Below are 22,723 nucleotides of genomic sequence, written 5' to 3'. Positions count from 1 at the left end.
ATATCTCCATCTCTCTCACACTCATGGCCTAGTTACAAAACGCAACGCAAAACGCTGCCATGGACCCTTAGGCTGGAGTCCCATGACAGCGTTTTGCGTTGCGTCGTAATGGGAGAGAAAAAGACGCAAATATACGTTTGCTGCATTCTCTCTTATTACAACGCAACGCAAAACGCTGCCATGGGACTGCGGCCTCAGGCTGGAGTCCCATGACAGCGTTTTGCGTTGCGTCGTGATGGGAGAGAAAAAGATGCAAATATACGATTGCTGCATTCTCTCTCATTACAACGCAACGCAAAACGCTGCCATGGGACTGCGGCCTCAGGCTGGAGTCCCATGGCAGCGTTTTGCGTTGCGTTTTGTAACTAGGCCATGAGTGCAAATATAGCGGACCTATATCTTCATCTCTCTCACACTCATGGCCTAGTTACAAAACGCAACGCAAAACGCTGCCATGGGACTTCAGGCTGGAGTCCCATGGTAGCGTTTTGCGTTGCGTTTTGTAACTAGGCAATGAGTGCAAATAGAGCAAACATATATCTGTATCTCTCTCACACTCATGGCCTAGTTACAAAACGCAACGCAAAACGGCACCATGGGACTCCAGCCTCAAGGCGAGAACAGAATGCCTATGAAAACGTGTACGTTAACGTGAACGTGGTCACGTGACCCATTTGAAGGCGAGAACACAATCCATGGGTACGCGAGCGACGTGAACGTAAACGTATGACGTCACCCATTTAGTTAACATTGTGACGTCAGCACGTTACACGTTCACGTAGGCTATTCTGTTCTCGCCTTGAAGGCGAGAACAGAATAGCCTACGTGAACGTGTAACGTGCTGACGTCACAATGTTATTCAAATGGGTCACGTGACCACGTTCACGTTAACGTACACGTTTTCATAGGCATTCTGTTCTCGCCTTCAGGGTGGAGTCCCATGACAGCGTTTTGCGTTGCGTTGTAATGGGAGAGAAAAAGACGCAAATATACGTTTGCTGCATTCTCTCTCATTAAAACGCAACGCAAAACGCTGCTATGGGACTGCGGCCTCAGCCTTATTCAACGTGAAACGCAGCGTTCGAACGCAAGCATGTGAACACCGCGTTAGATCCTATTGGAGAAAGACCTTAACCATGGCCTCGAACTTGCCTTGTATTCACCAACTCTGACCAACTTGCTGTAAACCAACCAGCTAACCTCCTTTTTGCTTGAAAATCAAGTGCGAAACAAGATGAAGGCTAAAGGAGAAGTAAGTTATTTTAATTTTTTTAGTGAAACCTTCCTCTATTTTATAAAATTACACTGTCAAAACTCTTCTTTCTTATAAGTGTAATACGATGAAAATAATTTAAAGTTGTCAAGTTTTGTAATTTCCAACAGCTTTCAATTGCCAGAATGCTTGAGACACCTCCACGTGTTTTCTTGAAATGTTATTGTATTTCATTAAATATTAAACTTAATGAATGTGCTTTATTAATATTTTTTTTCCCCAAAGATATGTGATTATTTTTTACTCACTAATACTCTTATTTCATGAATCTAAAGATGTAGTTAATGATTGATTTTTAATTAATTATTTATTATTACTATACTGTGAAAAGGTCTATAGAAAGCATATGTTCTTTGGTATAAGCGCCTTTCAGTTATTTTTCACATTTTAAAAAAAATTGAATTAAAATGTTTTCATTGATTTTCACATGTGTCTAATTGTTTTTGTGTATTCATTAGTTGTTTTGATAGGTTAGGAAGCTTAAACTATTGCTTAGTGACTTTGCTAGTCTGTGAAAATGATTAATTAGAATATTTTTCAACAGTTGAAGGAATACGAGGTAGTTGGGCGGAAGTTGCCCACTGAGAAAGAGAAGACAACACCTCTCTACAAGATGAGGATTTTTGCACCAGATGCAATTGTAGCGAAGTCTCGTTTCTGGTATTTCTTGAGGCAGCTGAAGAAGTTCAAGAAATCTACTGGTGAAATAGTCTCCTTGAAACAGGTAATGATGAACACTTATGTTTTTCTTTTGCAATTTCAAAATTTCCGTTTCGTTTAATAATTAAATTAAAATTAATATTTTCCCTGCAATCTATACGCGAAATTACAAAAGGAAAAGAAATGGTTAAAAAATTAGGTCGGAGTATTAATATAGTTTCACAATGAAAAAGTATTTATGAATTTTAATTTACTAGCGTCTAAGTCGATTGCTTCAAACTTTCATAGGTCATGCCAATTTTCTTTTCAAATTTTTAGATGCAATTCTTTTCCATGTTCTTTCTTTAAAATTAATTGTATAACTATATAAATTGAATCCTTTTCTTTAACTGTCCAAGTAACATGTAAGTTTGAAGGAAACTTGAAATGCAAGCTTCCTCCAAGTTACAAAATGTCCTCAAAATGTACAGCAGGTAAACTGTACTTGCTGCAAACTTACTGAACAATCTTTCAACAAGTTAGAATTTTTAGGACCTTTTTCTTCCTGTAACAATGTTGCACTGCAAGTTTTGAAAGTTTACTTAAAATTTCCTACAAACTTACAGGTTATTTGAGTAGAGTGTTTAAATTAAATTTATCAATTAATATTTTTTATACAATTTGTATTATATGATTACATCCTTCCTTTACATTATTTTATTACACAAATTTATACTTGAAATGGCATTGCATAAATTAATGCTTTGAAAGTGCATCTACCAAAATTTCATTGGTTAAAATAACAATAATTTGTTAAGATTTAGAGAAAATTTTTATTTTATTCTCATATATTCTTAAATAACTTTTTAAGAAAAACTATTATATACACTTGGGTTGCAAATTTTTTTGTTACATTTGACAGTTTTCCAATATCAAGTACAAATTCCACTTTTTAATTCTAAATTAAAATTATTCACAAATATTCAGTATTTTCTTTAAATTATAAAAAAAATTCTATTGCTCTCTAAATTTTTAAAGAATATAAATTACAAATTCGCTGCTTCTAATAATTTATTTTATCAATAAAATGAGTAATAATGACAGAGTTAAAATTTGTAACATTATGAGAAGAGAGATATTTTATATATAAATATCTTAAATTTTCAACAAACAAAAGGTTACTTTTATAGAATTTAAAGAAAATACTGAATATTTGTGAATGATTTTGGTCTAGAAATAAAGAGAAAAAAAAAAAAAATGTCTTCAATTGGCGTACGCTTCAACTCTAGATTTCGAAATAGCAATTTAAAAAAAAATCTCTTATCTTTAATGAACTATATTTCACTTCTTTAATAAGGTTTCTATTTGACGTAAAAAAAATTGGATTACTTTTTTAGTAAGGAAAGCAATGGTTTTATTCATTTTTTGATAAATTTAAAAAATCTTTAAAAAATGGCTAAGGTTTGAAAGCGAAAAAATCATTTTTTAAGTTAGAGGCGTATTTTGAATATTGCGTGGGGTGTCCAGACACCTCAGTTACTCCTTCTAGGGTTAAATGGGTTATATCTAGACACATTTGACTCTAAATTTATTGAACTTAAAATGATCCTAGTTTAATAGGCTTTACATCTATTTTTACAGAAATATTTAAATTTGAAGTAAAGCGAGCTTTTAAAAGTAATCAGTCTAACTTTTTAATGATTATCAGGGTGGCCACATGTCAGTAAAGTCAGGGAAATGTAAGGAAAGAACTTTTTTGTCAGAAAATTGAGACTTTTTTCGACTTATTTTCAAAAATTGCGACTTTTTCGACTTTTCTTCCAAACACTGCAACAAAATACCTCAATTTTTAGTAAAAAAGTGCAACTTATTTTGATTTTTATAATGCAAAAAATAACTATAGGGTCAAACCATTATATTTCAAATAAAGTCGTTGCTGCCTAATTTTTAAAAAAATTGATACTTTTAGAAATGAATCTGTATGATCTCTGAAGAACGAAATGAAAAGAATTATATTAAAATATTTATTACTTTTCTTAAAATATGAGTGTAAAGTGGAGAAGGTGCGAAAAAATGTCACTTTTTTAGCAATTAGAAAATATTTAAAAAAGTATTGAAAAATTCTTAAAAATGCAAAAAGATTTATTGATTCATGTTTAAAATTAGTTAATTAATTATTCTTCAATAATAAAACTAGTAAAAATATAAAAATAATAGATAAAATATGTTTTTAAAGTCGATCCGCCAAATAACCTAATTTTGACGTTTTAATTAATTAATTACGAGAAGGTGGAATTATTGAATTAAATAAAAACTCACCGAATATATAGTATTTTTGATGAAGTTTCAGGATTTCTTATCACTTTTTTAATTTTGCTTTAAATACATATATACAAGAAATATTGAGTTGAAAGTACGCGATTTCTGAATTGTTGCGTACTTTACAACTTAATAACTCTGTTAAAGAAAAATAAAAAAATTTGGCACTTTCGCAACTTCTAAATAACAACGAAATCTATACACTCAAAAATTTTCGTTTTGGTCCCGGGACTAATTTAAAAAATATAAAGGTTTAAAAATTGCACACTTTTTCAGGTTAAAACTATTTATTTTCTTAAAATTGAAGTTGGTTTCTTGTTGTTAATCACGTTCCGATCATAGTGTTTAAATTAAAAGCCAACTTCAATTTCCAGAAAATAAACAGCTTTAACTTGAAAAAGTGTGCAATTTTTAAACCTTTATATTTTTTAAATTAGTCCCGGGACCAAAACGAAAATTTTTGAGTGTATAGATTTCGTTGTGAAAATGCCAAATTTTTTTATTTTTCTTTAACGAAGTTATTAAGTTGTGAAGTACGCAACAATTCAGAAATCGCGTACTTTCAACTCAATATTTCTTGTATATGTATTTAAAGGAAAAATTAAAAAAGTGATAAGAAATCCTGAAAGTTCATCAAAAATACTATATATTCGGTGAGTTTTTATTTAATTCAATAATTCCACCTTCTCGTAATTAATTAATTAAAACGTCAAAATTAGGTTATTTGGCGGATCGACTTTAAAAACATATTTTATCTATTATTTTTATATTTTTACTAGTTTTATTATTGAAGAATAATTAATTAACTAATTTTAAACATGAATCAATAAATCTTTTTGCATTTTTAAGAATTTTTCAATACTTTTTTAAATATTTTCTAATTGCTAAAAAAGTGACATTTTTTCGCACCTTCTCCACTTTACACTCATATTTTAAGAAAAGTAATAAATATTTTAATATAATTCTTTTCATTTCGTTCTTCAGAGATCATACAGATTCATTTCTAAAAGTATCAATTTTTTTAAAAATTAGGCAGCAACGACTTTATTTGAAATATAATGGTTTGACCCTATAGTTATTTTTTGCATTATAAAAATCAAAATAAGTTGCACTTTTTTACTAAAAATTGAGGTATTTTGTTGCAGTGTTTGGAAGAAAAGTCGAAAAAGTCGCAATTTTTGAAAATAAGTCGAAAAAAGTCTCAATTTTCTGACAAAAAAGTTCTTTCCTTACATTTCCCTGACTTTACTGACATGTGGTATTTTTCTACAATTTTTGTAAAACAATATTTGAAAATTTTTAATTGCAAATTTTGAAAATAATTGAATTATCAAAAACTTAAATGGAAAATATTTAAAGGTAAATTTGAAAATGAAAATGAATGAAAATGGGCTGTCAATTATTTTAAGAATTATCTTACTTTCAACAAAACAAAGAAAATTCAAAAATTTTTTATATTTGATCTTTAAACATAAATACGATTGTTATAAATATATATTAAAATAATTTTTTGATAAATTTCAATAGATTTATTATTTATTAATCTCTCTTTCAGAGAAAAATTGTATTTATTTGTTTTATTTATTTATTTACTATTTACTATTTACTAAATTGTCGATAAAATAGATTTATTGATGACAATTTTCGTTCAGCTTAATATTTTTAATCAAATATGGCTAAGATTTTAAGTTTCGCTAAAATCTATCAGACTGACAAGTTTCACTTTGATCGGTCAAGCCGATTTTAAGTGATGCCCGTAGGGAAATATCGACGTCAGACATACAGAATTTTTATTTATGGTATAATTGTAGTTTTTACTACTGAAAATGATAAACTATGCAAGAAAAAATTAATTTGGAGCAATGTACAGACAAGTCTGATTTTATTAATATAAGTAGGGGAGTATAGTCGAGGTTGGACCACTGTCTAGGTAGGCCACTCGCATTTTTTTGTCAAGTTCACTAGCGCCACCTACGCGCATACTTGTCGAAGCTTGTCTTAGTAAAACCTAACTTTTTGTTCAATTACATTTTCGGAGAATGAATACATGGCTACTTGACCTTCGGGGACTAAAAGGCCAATAACCAAAACCAAACCAAACCAATTTTCGGAGAATCGAAAATTGTGTTTTCTGTGACGTCGGTACAAAAAAAGCTCAAAAAAAGTTTTGTGCATCATGTGAAAAATCATTAATAAAAGATAAAAAAAAAATTAAATCGTCAAGGCAAGCATGCAGAAATTTTGTGGGACTCATTGTTGAAAGAAAATCAAAGTGAAAAATCGAATCCCGAAACGTATTTCTTTTTGGTTACAACAATTCGGTAATGTTACTTTCTGTCAAGGTCGGCCACTTTGTGTTTAAAATGCGCAAAGATGAGGACGAGCTACTTCATTTGCAAAAATTGCAATTCTGTATTACTCATAATATAATTGATCATCTTATTAATATTTTTATTTAATTTTATTAATATTTCAGTGCAAATTTTTTTTTTATTTATATTTATTTTTTTATATTGTTTATTTTTATTATTTTGTTATTTCATTAAGTTACAAACTGTAAACAATAAAGAATCAATTTTCCGTAACTCCAAACATGTTATTTTAATTTTTAACAATTAATGCCCTTTGAATTTTAAACATGGCCGACTTTGACTGTAAGGACCAATCTGGACTACAAATTTTTTTTTTTAATCTTTATAACTTTTTCATTTTAAAACCAATCAATTGACTTTGTACAGAAAAAGATGTTCCTAATAAACAGGACTTTCCAACCATATACTTCAATTATCCAAATTGATTTTTAAAAAAATGTTATAAACAAAAGTCAAAAAGTGGGCCGACCTCGACTATGTTCCCCTATCATATTATATAAATAAAATTAATCATTTTTAATGCTTTTCAGATTTCTGAGAAAACACCAACAACAATAAAGAATTTCGGGATTTGGTTGCGATATGATTCAAGGTCTGGAACTCATAATATGTACCGAGAGTACAGAGACTTGAGCGTGAGCGGCGCGGTAACTCAATGCTACCGAGACATGGGTGCACGACATCGAGCTCGTGCTCATTCAATCCAAATTATAAAGGTCGAGATCATCAAAGCTGCTCAATGTCGTAGACCTCAAGTCAAACAATTCCACGATGCCAAAATCAGGTTCCCATTGCCCAAACGTATTGCACACAGGAATCAAATGCCGACATTCAGTGTACGAAAACCGCGTACCTACTTCTTGTAAAAACTTTTATTTGAATATTTTTTCTTGAAATAAACTTGAAAATTTATTTAATATGTATTTTTTTCTTTACATTTTCCTACTCTTATAAGATATAAAATTTACAGATATTTCACAAAAATTATTAAAATATGGGTATATTTCCAGAACCTTTACAATTCCATTATTGGACAAATTGTTGTGCTTTTTAAATGTATCATTATTTAACAATAATGTTTCTAAATATGTGGGGAACGCGAGCGAAAGTTACAGTGACGAAATCGGTATCAACTTTACACATTTTAATTTTATACAGTGAAACTGTATTAGGGGCGTTCCATAGCTGGAAGAACTTTTGAATCTCAGATTTTGTTTATACCTGGTTCATTTGTTGTGTTTAGGGTGCTTTTAAAGTACACCTAAGGATTTTGCAAAATTTCAATTATTTTGCAAGATATTGTTAATTAAACTTTTTGGTCACTTTTTTCAGGATTCTTTATCTTGTAAACTATTGGCCCTAGAAAAAAATGTTGTAGATAAAAATTGAAGAGAATGTACTGAATTTTAATAATATTTTATCAAAAAATAATTTTTTAAACTTTTTGACAAATTTGTTTAAACAATTATTTTTTAAAGTTGTTTTTTTCATTAAGGGAATAACCAAATTTTATAAAAAAATATTTTTATTAAAGCTTGGAATGTCCTTAAAAATTACCGCAATTTTTGAAGATGTGCTTTTTGATAATTTTGAGAAATTAATTTTTGACTTTTTGACTGCTCGGCTCAGGCCATACGGCTTGCGTCACTTTTTTTAAAAGAATTTTTATCTTGTAAACTATTGACCCTAGAAAAAAATGTTTTGGAGAAAAATTGAAGAGAATGTATTGAATTTTAATAATATTTTATTAAAAAATAATTTCTTAAACTTTTCGACAAATTTGTCTAAACAATTATTTTTTAAAATTGTTTTTTTCATGAAGGGAATAATCAAATTTTATAAAAAACAGAGTTAGGCCAGTCGGTGAGTGCAAAAAGTGCACATAAGTGCAACCTGAAAAGTCGAAGCAGTTTCTTGTAGTTTGAGGGCCCCAAATAAAAGCCCCATAGTTTGCACCACATTTCCGGTTGCGAAAAATGGTGTAAACAATCGCCAAAGTTCGAAAAACATGGTTTTTCGATGACTGTTGCTTCCGGTTAAATTTTAGGGGAAAAAGTTGTGATTGAAAGTTATAGAGCTTGGAAATAGCTTTCAAATGATTGGTCGCAAGTTAAAAAAGCTTAATTAGTTTAGTTGCAAATGAATTTAAACCATTAAAAATAGCACTTTTTTAATTGTTTAATAACTTTGTTAATAATTATCGAATTTGTTTCTAACTTCCCAGAAATATTCCCCTTGCAAAGCTGAATAAATCCCAAAAAAATTCAACTTGATCGGGTAAATAGTTTATGCATAATTCCATTTGTTAACTAAAAACATGTAATTTTTCAACGGAATTTCCCCACTTTTGGACCTGCGAATTTCGTTTTTTTTTTGGAGAGTACAGTTAAGGAGTCTAACTTTAATTCCATTCAAATGGGAAATTGATTTTTTTTATTTAAGTGCATAATAATAGTCGTTAAAAAAGGGTATGTTTTTTTGACATAAACAAATGGAATAACTCGGCCAATTTTCACTTTATCGATTTCGTGTAAAGGGCATTTGATTTCATTTGTTTTCACAAAACTTTTCCAAAAAAAAAATCCGATCTAACTTCAAGAGGTGGAGAGTTAACTTTTTTTTAAAAAAAAATTCCTGACAAGTTAATCATTAATGTTTTTTATTGAAATTCGCACCACTTACAGTTTGATACATGTATTTTATGTAAAAAAATTAAACATAAGGTTTTGTGCATTTTTTTAAAATTTATAACAAGTAAAAGTAAATGTATCCATTTTTCAACCTCTGAACGGCGGAGTGGGGGTACCCGGAGGAGCGTGATTCTCGCCGCCACAACTGAATTCAGCCGTTCAAATTTGCAAAAATGGTCATAACTTCGTTAATTATTTACCGATTTTTATCTTTCTTTTTTTAATTCGATGTATTTTTTTACGCTGAATCCAAAAATAATTTTATATGTTTTCAAAATACAATATTTTTAATAATAAAAAAGAAAATTTTTTTTAACAACAATTTTTTAATTATTATTTATCATATTTGACAAAAAATTCTTTTCGTACATATAATTCCATTAAATTTAAAATAATATTATGACATAAAAAAAATAAAATTATTTACTTATAAGTGTGTAGCATTGTTGTATTGATAGTTGAACAGGCGTGCATATGTGAACCTGATGCTACAAGCTTATATATAATTAATTTTAATTTTTTTATGTCATAATATTATTTTAAATTCAATGGAATTATATGTACGAAAAGAATTTTTTGTCAAATATGATAAATAATAATTAAAAATTTGTTGTTAAAAATTTTTTCTTTTTTATTATTAAAAATATTGTAATTTGAAAACATATAAAATCATTTTTGGATTCGGCGTAAAAAAATACATCAAATTAAAAAAAGAAAGATAAAAATCGGTAAATAATTAACGAAGTTATGACCATTTTTGCAAATTTGAACGGCTGAATTCAGTTGTGGCGGCGAGAATCACGCTCCTCCGGGTACCCCCACTCCGCCGTTCAGAGGTTGAAAAATGGATACATTTACTTTTACTTGTTATAAATTTTAAAAAAATGCACAAAACCTTATGTTTAATTTTTTTACATAAAATACATGTATCAAACTGTAAGTGGTGCGAATTTCAATAAAAAACATTAATAATTAACTTGTCAGGAATTTTTTTTTAAAAAAAAGTTAACTCTCCACCTCTTGAAGTTAGATCGGATTTTTTTTGGAAAAGTTTTGTGAAAACAAATAAAATCAAATGCCCTTGACACGAAATCGATAAAGTGAAAATTGGCTGAGTTATTCCATTTGTTTATGTCAAAAAAACATACCGTTTTTTAACGTCTATTACTATGCACTTAAATAAAAAAAATCAATTTCCCATTTAAATGGAACTAAAGTTAGACTCCTTAACTGTACTCTCCAAGAAAAAAAAACGAAATTCGCAGGTCCAAAAGTGGGGAAATTCCGTTGAAAAATTACATGTTTTTAGTTAACAAATGGAATTATGCATAAACTATTTACCCGATCAAGTTGAATTTTTTTGGGATTTATTCAGCCTCACAAGGGGAATATTTCTGGGAAGTTAGAAACAAATTCGATAATTATTAACAAAGTTATTAAACAATTAAAAAAGTGCTATTTTTAATGGTTTAAATTCATTTGCAACTAAACTAATTAAGCTTTTTTAACTTGCGACCAATCATTTGAAAGCTATTTCCAAGCTCTATAACTTTCAATCACAACTTTTTCCCCTAAAATTTAACCGAAAGCAACAGTCATCGAAAAACCATGTTTTTCGAACTTTGGCGATTGTTTACACCATTTTTCGCAACCGGAAATGTAGTGCAAACTATGGGGCTTTTATTTGGGGTCCTCAAACTACAAGAAACTGCTTCGACTTTTCAGGTTGCACTTATGTGCACTTTTTGCACTCACCGACTGGCCTAATTGTATTTGTAGGACTTAATGGTGCATTCTACGCGAAACGAAACAACTTGAAATTTCTAATGCAATGGTAAATACTTACTTTTTAGAATGCTGCTATTTCCATTAATTTTAATGCATTTCCACGAAATAAAAAAAATGACGGCACTTTTTTATAGTAAATTTAATTGTCATTTAATTTGTTTATTTTATTTTTAATTTTAAAATTGTATAAATTTTCATTGAAAAAATTAAAAACGAAAGTTTCGTGTGTGCTTTACAATAAAAATGATCAAATTTCAATTAATTTTTAGACGTTTTCGATATACACAATCACGAGTGATGATTCGAATTTAGATTTATATATTTAGAACTACCTATAGAATTTTTTCTTATAAATAATAAATTATTTTGAATTTATTTAAATTTATAACAATAATATTTTTTATTATATTATTTATAAAAAAATATTATGGTTATAGAGTTATTCCATTATATTTCGATTAAAGTCGTTGCTGACTATAATTTTAAAAAATATATATGGGCAATTCCACGCAAGATTTACCTATGACCTTGAGAATTCGGTTAAACATATTTTTTTCTCAATCTATATGGAAAAAAAAGAAATACGTGTTTTTTTATTTTTGTTTAATCGCCCAAATTTTCGAGTTATGAATTTTCAAAATTTTGGATTTGTAACTGTAGACATATTTTCAGTAGCTTATAAGTCTGAAAATATTGAGTTTAGAAAAAAATTGTCAAGGAATGAAAGTTTTAGTTTTCTTTCAACTTTTAAGAAATGTAAAAAAAAATTTTTTTTTTTATAAACAAATTAATTTTTTTTAACTTTGGACCCTTTTTTTTAAATTTATTTATACCTTATAATATACAGAAGATTCTCCAAAAAGTTTTGGAGTGGGGCGACGCGTTTAATGAGTTGTACAAAATTTTCAAAAATCACGTGCAAGGTTCTCGCGTTCTACGAAACGCCTCACAATGGAATTTTTTTACAATTTACTTCTCAAAAAATGTCTACAGACTAAAATTTTTAATCGATTCGAGTGTTTTTTGTTTTAAATAAAAGGAGAACAATTTCTGAAGATATCTCTCCATGCAAACCTAAGAATCTTCAATTGTTTATAATTTTTTTTTTAAACAAAAAGTTAACAAATTAATTGTGTAGTTTCCTTTAAAAATGAAAGATTATTTTCTTATTTTACTACTACACATGTCCTAAATCAGATTCAATTAATATAATATACGACCACCAAATAAATAGTAAAACATAAAATAATTTATCTAAACTGTTATAAACAATATTAGTTAACAAATAGTTAACTTTGGTTCCTCTCCATAAAAAAACTTTGTTCTTTCATATTCATATTATACTTTAGGTTCATTTAATGAATACATCTCCCTTTCGTTAAAAAACAATTTTTAATTGTTATAAACAATAATAGTTAACAAATAATGAACTTTGGTTCCTCTGCACCAAAAATAATTTTTACCATAGTTTTCATTGAAGTTTTATTACAAAGAATGTTTGTGTCAAAATAAAACAATAAACATTTTAATGTAAAATATATATTAATATGCATTTATTTTATTTTAATTAATTTTTTTATTTTAATTTTCAAAAACACAAGGAAAGAAAAAAAACATTTAATACAAATTTATATATATTAAATTGTTTATAGTTATTGAACAAACTATTTCATACGTTCACTATTTTTTAACATATATTCTTTGTAATAAACTTCAATGAAAACTATGGTAAAAATTATTTTTGGTGCAGAGGAACCAAAGTTCATTATTTGTTAACTATTATTGTTTATAACAATTAAAAATTGTTTTTTAACGAAAGGGAGATGTATTCATTAAATGAACCTAAAGTACAATATGAATATGAAAGAACAAAGTTTTTTTATGGTGAGGAACCAAAGTTAACTATTTGTTAACTAATATTGTTTATAACAGTTTAGATAAATTATTTTATGTTTTACTATTTATTTGGTGGTCGTATATTATATTAATTGAATCTGATTTAGGACATGTGTAGTAGCAAAATAAGAAAATAATCTTTCATTTTTAAAGGAAACTACACAATTAATTTGTTAACTTTTTGTTTAAAAAAAAAATTATAAACAATTGAAGATTCTTAGGTTTGCATGGAGAGATATCTTCAGAAATTGTTCTCCTTTTATTTAAAACAAAAAACACTCGAATCGATTAAAAATTTTAGTCTGTAGACATTTTTTGAGAAGTAAATTGTAAAAAAATTCCATTGTGAGGCGTTTCGTAGAACGCGAGAACCTTGCACGTGATTTTTGAAAATTTTGTACAACTCATTAAACGCGTCGCCCCACTCCAAAACTTTTTGGAGAATCTTCTGTATATTATAAGGTATAAATAAATTTAAAAAAAGGGTCCAAAGTTAAAAAAAATTAATTTGTTTATAAAAAAAAAATTTTTTTTTAATAAAAAATTTAAAAAAATTTTTTTTTTTATATTTCTTAAAAGTTGAAAGAAAACTAAAACTTTCATTCCTTGACAAGTTTTTTCTAAACTCAATATTTTCAGACTTATAAGCTACTGAAAATATGTCTACAGTTACAAATCCAAAATTTCGAAAATTCATAACTCGAAAATTTGGGCGATTAAACAAAAATAAAAAAACACGTATTTCTTTTTTTTCCATATAGATTGAGAAAAAAATATGTTTAACCGAATTCTCAAGGTCATAGGTAAATCTTGCGTGGAATTGCCCATATACACTACCGTCCGTGAGTATATCGCCCCTTTTTTCATGAGTGGAAAAATGCTTAAAACGTAGAAAATAAGAATGACAAAAATTTTTCGTATTTTTTTCCTGAAAGCTAATGAAATTATGAAAAGACTGACACCTGATCGAAGAATTTTCGTTGACTATTCTGTCAGATACAGAAAAAATACTGGATTTTGCATGCTTTCGTAATTTTTTAATTTCTTGAAAACTAATTAACTTTTTTTAGCGTTCTTAGTCTTGTTTCAATCTCTATTCAATGTAGAATCTAAATTATTAACTGGTATTGTAAAATAAATTTTTCCAAAAAAATTTGAAACCGTAAAAATAGGATTAAAAAAATTCAAAAAATTATCATGAATATTAAAGTGTCAAAAAGGTCAATGTAAAATATGTTCATTTAATAGATATATACTAAAATTCAAAAAATCTTTTTAATTACTTAAGGTAGTACGCTCGCGATCGCACTTTTCTTTAGAATTCCCTGAAATTTAAAATCTAAATAGTTAATAACAAGATCTACAAACTTGCACAATTTTAAAACAATTGACCGTTTCTAAAACAAGATATTTAAGTTAAAAGTTTGTCATTTAACATGGTTAACCTATAAAGATTGCATATAAATGGCACATTTCTTCTAATAACTTCTAAAATTTTCTATAGATTGTTTTCAAAAACTAATATATTATAAATGAATATTTGAAGAATTTAGAACAAAAAGATTTAACAATATTAACCGTTTCAGTTAAAAGATATAATATAATATAATATTCTAATCTGACTAGTATACTTGTGTGTGAGTGTGTCTGTACATAGGGCTGACTATGTATTCAGTACAGTCCAAGCAAGAAAATGCTACAGTAACTGCACCATACTATAGCATTTTACTAAAATTTACTTTTGAGAGTGACTGTCGCGAGCGTACTACCTTAATTATTTAATTAAAAAAAATTTTTTTTTTTTGAAAAAATGTCAATTTGTTTTTCAAAATTTTTTTATCCAACTTTCACAGTTTCAAATTTTTTTGGAAAAATTTATATGTATCACAATACCATTAAATAATTTAGATTCTACATTGAATAGAGATTGAAACAAGACCAAGAACGCTAAAAAAAGTTTATTAGTTTTCAAGAAATTAAAAAATTACGAAAAGCATGCAAAATCCAGTTTTTTCTGTATCTGACAGAATAGTCAACGAAAATTTTTCGATCAGGTGTCAGTCTTTTCATAATTTCATTAGCTTTCAGGAAAAAAATACGAAAAATTTTTGTCATTCTTATTTTTTACGTTTGAAGCATTTTTCCACTCATGAAAAAGGGGCGTCCTGATACTCACGGACGGTAGTGTAAAGTCGTAAAAACTGTTGCCACAAAAAATTAATTTTGTTTTTCCCTGATTTCGAGACAAAATTTCCACTTTTTCCCTGACCCTAAAGAATAGTGATGCACAACGATCCAAGAAAGTTGGTTATTTCGCTCGATATCGTTCGATATTACTAGTTAAGTTCAGGGCGATCATCTCGGATATTGTTTTGTTTTTTTCATATCTTCTCGTCTCATTTTATAAACAATTTCGAACGATCTTCTCGGAAGTTTCAAAACTGTCACTTATTTTTTGAAATGTCAAAGAATAAAGCAGAAAACTTCTTTTGAATAAATAAATAATTATTAAAAAATAATAAAATTGATGACACTAATAAACTTTATAATTAAATATAAATAATTTTTTTCCTTTAATACGTAATCAACAAATGGAAAATGATGCTCCACCTATAAAAAAGAGAAAGAAAAAAGGATTTTCATTTTACGGAAAGCAGAGAAAAAAAATACTGTTCGTTTAATTGTGTTTAATGTTATTTCTTATTATTTGATTCTTATTATTTATGACTTATTTATGGCTAGGTTGTTGTAGGAATATATTTTTGCTTCAAATAAATTTGTAAATTGCGATTAAAAAAATTTAACGAATTAATTTTTTAAAATAAAAATCCCAAATTGATATTTTAGAATTTTTTGTTTAATTGTTTATATTTATTTGATATTATCAACTTGATAGTATTAAATTAAACTTTATTTAGAATTTCAAAAAATTATTTTTCTGATATTTTTCACAGCAGTACCTACATATTTAAAGCGAAATTTTTGTTGTCTTTAACGGCGTTGGAGGTCGGGAACTGTCAAGTGTTGCCAACCCACTCTCCCCCACTGTCCAGTATGTTTCGTGTAATTTTCCACTTTGATCACTTTTTAAAAAAAAACAAAGAACTTAATCAAAAAAAGGGCTCTTTACCATAAAATAAAATTAAATAAAGAATTAGTAAAAATTTATTTGGTCTCGACACGATGTTTCTACGAGCCACAAAACGATTTCTACGATTACAATTTACAGATGTAGTTGGCTTGATATGGGGAAAAAATGGCCGCACAACAGAAGGTGGAGTAAGGCGGGGTTGCCTACGTAAAGGCATAACAGTATCATAATACAGGGCAGTAAGTTTTATTTTGTTGAAAATTATAAAAATAACATTTTTCAGTAATAAAAACTAATATAATTAATATAAATAAATGGGGTTTTGTTTATAATAATATACATAATATAAAATATGTTGAATTAAAACGAAAAATATGAAAAATTTTTTTTTTTAATTTTGTTATTCATTAAAATAATTTTTTAAAGAGATTAAAAATAAAACTTGCTAATTAGTACCTCTAGAGGTACAATTTATTGAATTGTAATTAATAAAAATAATAAAAATGACAAATATACAGAATTTTGAAAAATTAAATTATTTATAAAAATTGAATTTTTTTGTATTATTATATGTAAAAATTAATTAATTAGTAATTGGAAAATTATATAAAATTAAAAATTATTTATTAATTAAAAAACCGTAAAAATATGTATTATTTTTTTCCTTATATATTGGTTATATTATTAGTAATCATGTTTTCTAGTCTATAAAAATTTATTTATTTTAATCCTTTGTATAAAAATAATTAATGTAATTATGTTTTTTTATTCCTCAATTATATAAGATAATAGAAGAAATTTATCGCTAATAAATTTTCTATTCTAAAACAATAATTACTTATTCTACTATTTTGAAGCCCCTTTCAATAGGCAACCAATTTATAAGTTTATTTTTTATGTTGAAACTGTCAATTTGTATAGCGAAAACAATATTGACGCTCGTTGAAAAATCGTATTATTAAAAACAAATTTTTTCTTAAATCGTTATTTCATATATAATTACAATAAAAAGCCCCCTTCTTTTATAAGTTTCTGCTTTTTCTCTTTCCATTTAAATTATCCAACACTTTCAACTGCTTTTTACAAAACTTTTTACTTTGATAATTTTTTATAAAATAATTTGACACTTTCTCAAAAAACGGGCTCTTTACCATAAAATAAAATTAAATAAAGAATTAGTAAAAATTTATTTGGTCTCGACACGATGTTTCTACGAGCCACAAAACGATTTCTACGATTACAATTTACAGATGCAGTTGGCTTGATTTGGGAAAAAAATGTCCGCACCGAAAGGTGGAGTAAGGCGGGGTTGCCTACGTAAAGGCATAACAGTATCATAAAACAGGGCAGTAAGTTTTATTTTGTTGAAAATTATAAAAATAATATTTTGCAGTAATAAAAACTAATAGAATGAATATAAATAAAGGGATTTTTGTTTTATAAAAATATACTTAATATAAAATATGTTAAATTAAAACGAAAAATATGAAAAATTTTTTTTTTTAATTTTGTTATTCATTAAAATAATTTTTTAAAATGATTAAAAATAAAATTGCTAATTAGTACCTCTAAAGGTACAATTTAATAAATTGTATAATTAATAAAAATATTAAAAATGACAAATATACAGAATTTTGAAAAAATTAAATTATTTCTAAAATTTATTGAATATTTTTGTATTATTTTGGAAAATTAGTTAATTAGTAATTGGAAAATTATATAAAATCAAAAATTAATTATTAATTACAAAATCATAAAAAAGTATTAATTTTTACCTTATATATTTGTTAAATTATCTTTAATCATGTTTTCTTGTCTATAAAAATTTATTTATTTTATTCCTTTGTATCAAAATAATTAATTTAATTATGTTTTTTATTCCTCAATTATATGAGATATTAAAAGAAATTTGGAGCTAATAAATTTTCTATTATAAAACAATAATTACTTATTCTACTATTTTAAAATCCCTTTCTATAGGCGACCAGGTCATATAAGTTTATTTCCGACATCAAAGCTGTCAATTATTTGTATTATAGTGAAAATAATATTGACGCTCGTAGAAACATCGTATGTTATTACAAACAGATTTTTACTTAAATCCTTATTTCATATATAGAATTTTAATAAAGAGCCCTTTTCTCTATAAGTATCTGCTTTTATTCTTTCTTTTTAAATTATCCAACACTTTCGACTGATTTTTATGAAACTTTTTACTTTGTCAATTTTTAAAAAATAATTTGACACTTTCTCAAAAAAAGAGCTCTTTACCGTAAAGCGAAAATAAATAAAGAATTACCTAATTAAAATTTATTTTGTTTCGATATGATGTTTTTATAAGCCACAATCTTATTTCCACCATAAAAATTGAGAGCTGAATGTGACTTGTGGAAGAAAGTGTCTAGAAATTTTGTGAAGGTGCCTACGTAAAAGACTAACAGCATCAAAAAAACTAGGAATTAGTAATTCAATTTGTTAAGTAATTTAAACGATATTTTGTAATAATGAAAGTTAAATATAAGAAACATAAATAAGCTTCGCACTCAATTATGAGTTTTAAAAAAGTAGGAAAAAGTAGCCTCGACGACAAAAAAAAGTAGGAAATAGTAGTCTCGATGACAATAAAAAAGTAGGAAATAGTCTCTAAATTTAAATAAGTTAAAAATAATTAATTCGATAGTAAAAAATCAGTCACTGATTGAAATATAGTATGTATATGAATAAATTTTAAAAAAATTATCGAATTAATAGAAATTTCGTGAAATGCAACTGAAAATAATAAAATTTACTAAAAAATTTCATTAAAAACTTTAAACAAATCGAATTTTCAAAGTATTTTAATTTAATAATTGATAAATAATTAAATTTTATAAGGAGTCACATTTTAATGTATTCATGTTTCTTGGTGCGAAGATTCATACACAATTAAAATTTTTATTAGTTAATTTAAAAAAAGAAACACACTTCAAAATTTTTAATAAAATTGAATTTTCGTAAAGTTTTTTTGAAAACTTGGAAAAATAAGATTTTTAAAATTTTTTAATTCTGTTGCTTCAAGATAATTGAATTTTTATAAACAAATAATAGAAAATTTTTGATATAATTGAAATTTCTTTACATTCTATTAAAAATAATTTACTTCCTTTTAAAAATTTTATTTAAATTTTTCGAAAATAATCCAGGGAATTTAATCACTGTAATTATAATTTTATTTTTAAAAATTTCTTTGCATTATATTCAATTATTTTCATAAATAGTAAAACTTGAAAAATGTAATTATTCTGAAAAAATTTATTAAAATTCGTCGAAAGAATTCAATTATTTCTAGAAACTGTAAAAAAATTCTTCTCAAGAATTCAATTATTTCCATAAATAGCAAAATTCTTCAGATTTAATAAATTCTTTTCAATATTTTTAAAAAATATACTTCACAAGAATTCAACTATTTTTATAAATTTCCATAAAATTCTAAAAAACAATTCAATGATTTTCAAAAGTAATAAAATTCTTCACAAAAATTAAATTATTTTAAAAGAATCTAAAAAAAACTGTCAACATTTTAATTATCTTTGTAAATGAATAGCAAAATTCTTCGACAAAATTAAATTACTTTCAGGAATTTTAATAAAATTCATTGTAAAAGTTCCATTATTTCCATAAATAATAAGAATTCAATTATATTCACCACAAGAATTCAATTATTTTCAAAAAATTTTTTTAATTGAATAATTTGTATGTCTAATATTTTAATGAATTTTCTAAAAAGAATTCAATTATTTACAAACAATTTTGACAAAATTCTACACGAATATTCAATTATTTTCTAAAAGAATAAAAATTTCATAGGAATTGAATAATTACAAATAGAGTTTATCTAAATTTTTTTTTTTAAAATCAATTATTTGAAACTTTTTTTTTATCAAATCCTCGCAATAATTCAATTATTTCCATAAATAATAAAACTCATTGCAGAAGTTCAATTATGTTTAAAAATTTTGTTGAAATTCTCCTCGAAGTTTCAATTATCTTTATAATTAATTAAATTGTTCTCCACAATTCAATTATTTTCAAAAATTTTAATTAAATTCTACCCAAACATTTAATTATTTTCATAAATATGTCATAGCATTCTTTAGAAGGATTCAAATACTTTTATAAATTGTAAAATTCTTTGCAGAAATTCAATTAGTTTTCAATAAATTTTAATTAAATTGAATTAATCAAATTTTCAATTTTAATTATGAACAGACAAGATTTTTTTTTAAATTGAAAAAATTCTTTGTTTAATTGAATTATTTTCCAAATTTTTAATTAAAATTATTAAAAAAACATTATTTTCAAAAAATTTAAAGTGACTCGTCAAAACAATGTAATTATTCATAAAAAATCAAATACAAATTTTTGAAACCATTTGTAGATTTATTTATATTCGAAATCAATTAAATTTAAATTTGATGAGAAAATAAAACCGGGATCAATTAGGACAAAGCCGAGAAAAATCGGGAATTTAAAAGTTATCATTTACTCTCTAAATCTGAATCAGCGAAATCTCGCTGATTTCCAGCTATAAGTATACCACTGGTTTCTTTCAGCGTATATATACTGATGAATCAGTGAAATTTCACTGATTTTTCAGCTAATATACGCTAATTGAAATCAGTGGTATACTTATCGCTGATTCAGATTTAGAGAGTAGAAGAAAATCTAAACACAATTTATAATCAGTCACTGTTGATAGAGTAAATGTCGATAAAATTATTTATTTATTCAAAATGTTAACAGGTAAAACCCTTTCGTTATTAATTATTCCCTAATATCTTATTGACGGTCGTTTTTCATTAACGATTTGAGTTTTTAACACGATTTTTGAATGGAAATTTGAAAACTAAAAACCTAAATTTAACTATTTGTTGAGAAAAGTAGCTTTTAATAGCATTAGGCTCAAAAAAGTAGCCAAAAAGTAGCCTCGTGTCAAAAAAGTAGCAAATAGTAGGTTTTAGTAGAAGAGTGCGAAGCCTGCATAAATAAAGGGATTATGAGAAATGTACATAATATAAACATGTCAAATTTAAAAAAAAATATTTAGATAAATTTTTTATTTTTTCAATCTTGATATATTCATTAAAATAATTTTTTAAAATGATTGAAAATTAAAATTGCTAAATATTTTCTTTTAAGGTACAATTTATTAATTTGTAATTAATAAAAAATTTCGGAAAATTACATTTATTGTATTTTTACATTCTCATAGAAAATGAGAAAGACTTGGATTTGTGCGATGTTGAAAAATTTCTAATTTTGATAAATCTTTATTTTTCATGACCCCCTGATGAAACAAAATTCACCCCCGATGAAATTTTCAAAATTTTTTATTTTCTACAATTTTCAAAAAAATATTTTTTTCTAATTTTTTTCTTTAATTTTGTACAAAAACAAACAAATTTTCCCTTGGACACTTTTTTGTAAAAAAAAAATTATGAATTTTATTCAAAATTTACTATTTAATGCTTTTTTAAATTTTATGTCAGCCATGTATAAAGTATAGGAAATTTAACCGATACAGACTTTGTTAAAAATGAAAATTTAGAAAATTTTAAAATCTTATCGTAAATTATTTACAAATATTTTTATTGCAAATTACGCGTGAAAACAAAACTTTTTATTATAAAAACATCCAATTTAATCAATTTTGACCGAGTTATAAGCATTCAAAAAAAATTTAAGTAAAAAACGTCATTTCTCAAAAATCTGTATCTCTTGAACCGCTTTATGAAAAAATTTGAAAAAAATCAAGGTAGCTCATTTCAAAGAGTACTAAAAGAAAAAAAAGTCTAAAAAAAATTTGAGATGCAAAAGCAAAATAATTTCCGATTTGGCCTGCAATGTCCCACATACAACTCAAGATTCAGCTAAAATAAAAAGATCAAGAATATATTCCTACCCAAAACATAAATTTAGAAAAAATACCAGGAATAGATTTTACGCAAGTACATGTATATAATTATGTGGACGTCCACTTGAAAAGGGCCCATATTGTCGGTTCTAGTTTTCAAGATAATCGCAATGCGCAATTTAGTAATTTTGGAGCAAAATCTTAAATTTAAAAAATTTTTTATTAGTCCATTTTTTGCACTTTTTTGGAAAAAATTTTTTAAATTGTTATAAGCGATTTAATTGTCGATTCTAATTTTAACAGCGATGTATTTTAACATAATATGAACTGATTTTTATAAACACGGCTCCCCTAGGACAAATTTTCTATACTTTATACATGGCTGACATAAAATTTAAAAAAGCATTAAATAGTAAATTTTGAATAAAATTCATAATTTTTTTTACAAAAAAGTGTCCAAGGGAAAATTTGTTTGTTTTTGTACAAAATTTAAGAAAAAAATTAGAAAAAAATATTTTTTTGAAAATTGTAAAAAATAAAAAATTTTGAAAATTTCATCGGGGGTGAATTTCGTTTCATCAGGGGGTCATGAAAAATGAAGATTTATCAAAATTAGAAATTTTCAACATCGCACAAATCCAAGACTTTCTCATTTTTTATGAGAATGTAAAAATACAATAAATGTAATTTTCCGAAATTTTTTATTAATTACAAATTAATAAATTGTAACTTAAAAGAAAATATTTAGCAATTTTAATTTTC

The 22,723-nt window shown here is 26.0% G+C and overlaps 1 protein-coding gene across 1 annotated transcript; it reads left to right on the top strand.

Moving 5' to 3' along the window:
- Positions 1–1,097: 1,097 nt before the first annotated feature.
- Positions 1,098–7,520, top strand: LOC122500714 (60S ribosomal protein L18a-like). The gene is made up of 3 exons (XM_043609780.1): positions 1,098–1,252; positions 1,818–1,997; positions 7,134–7,520. The coding sequence occupies exons 1-3, from the start codon at positions 1,235–1,237 to the stop codon at positions 7,467–7,469; spliced, it is 534 nt and encodes a 177-aa protein (XP_043465715.1). The 5' UTR covers positions 1,098–1,234; the 3' UTR covers positions 7,470–7,520.
- Positions 7,521–22,723: the final 15,203 nt, after the last annotated feature.

This window comes from Leptopilina heterotoma, unplaced genomic scaffold, assembly GCF_015476425.1.
Source record: "Leptopilina heterotoma isolate Lh14 unplaced genomic scaffold, ASM1547642v1 Lhet_190, whole genome shotgun sequence".
In the NCBI taxonomy this organism is placed as follows: Eukaryota; Metazoa; Arthropoda; class Insecta; order Hymenoptera; family Figitidae; genus Leptopilina; species Leptopilina heterotoma.
The sequence above is the reverse complement of the archived record's forward strand: the minus strand, read 5'-3'. Positions and strand labels throughout refer to the sequence as shown.

What these genes read in the sequence shown, in the direction of transcription:
- LOC122500714 (XM_043609780.1), top strand. An exon ending in AAATAGTCTCCTTGAAACAG is followed by an intron (nt 1,998 to 7,133) that starts GTAATGATGAAC and finishes AATGCTTTTCAG; the next exon opens with ATTTCTGAGAAAACACCAAC.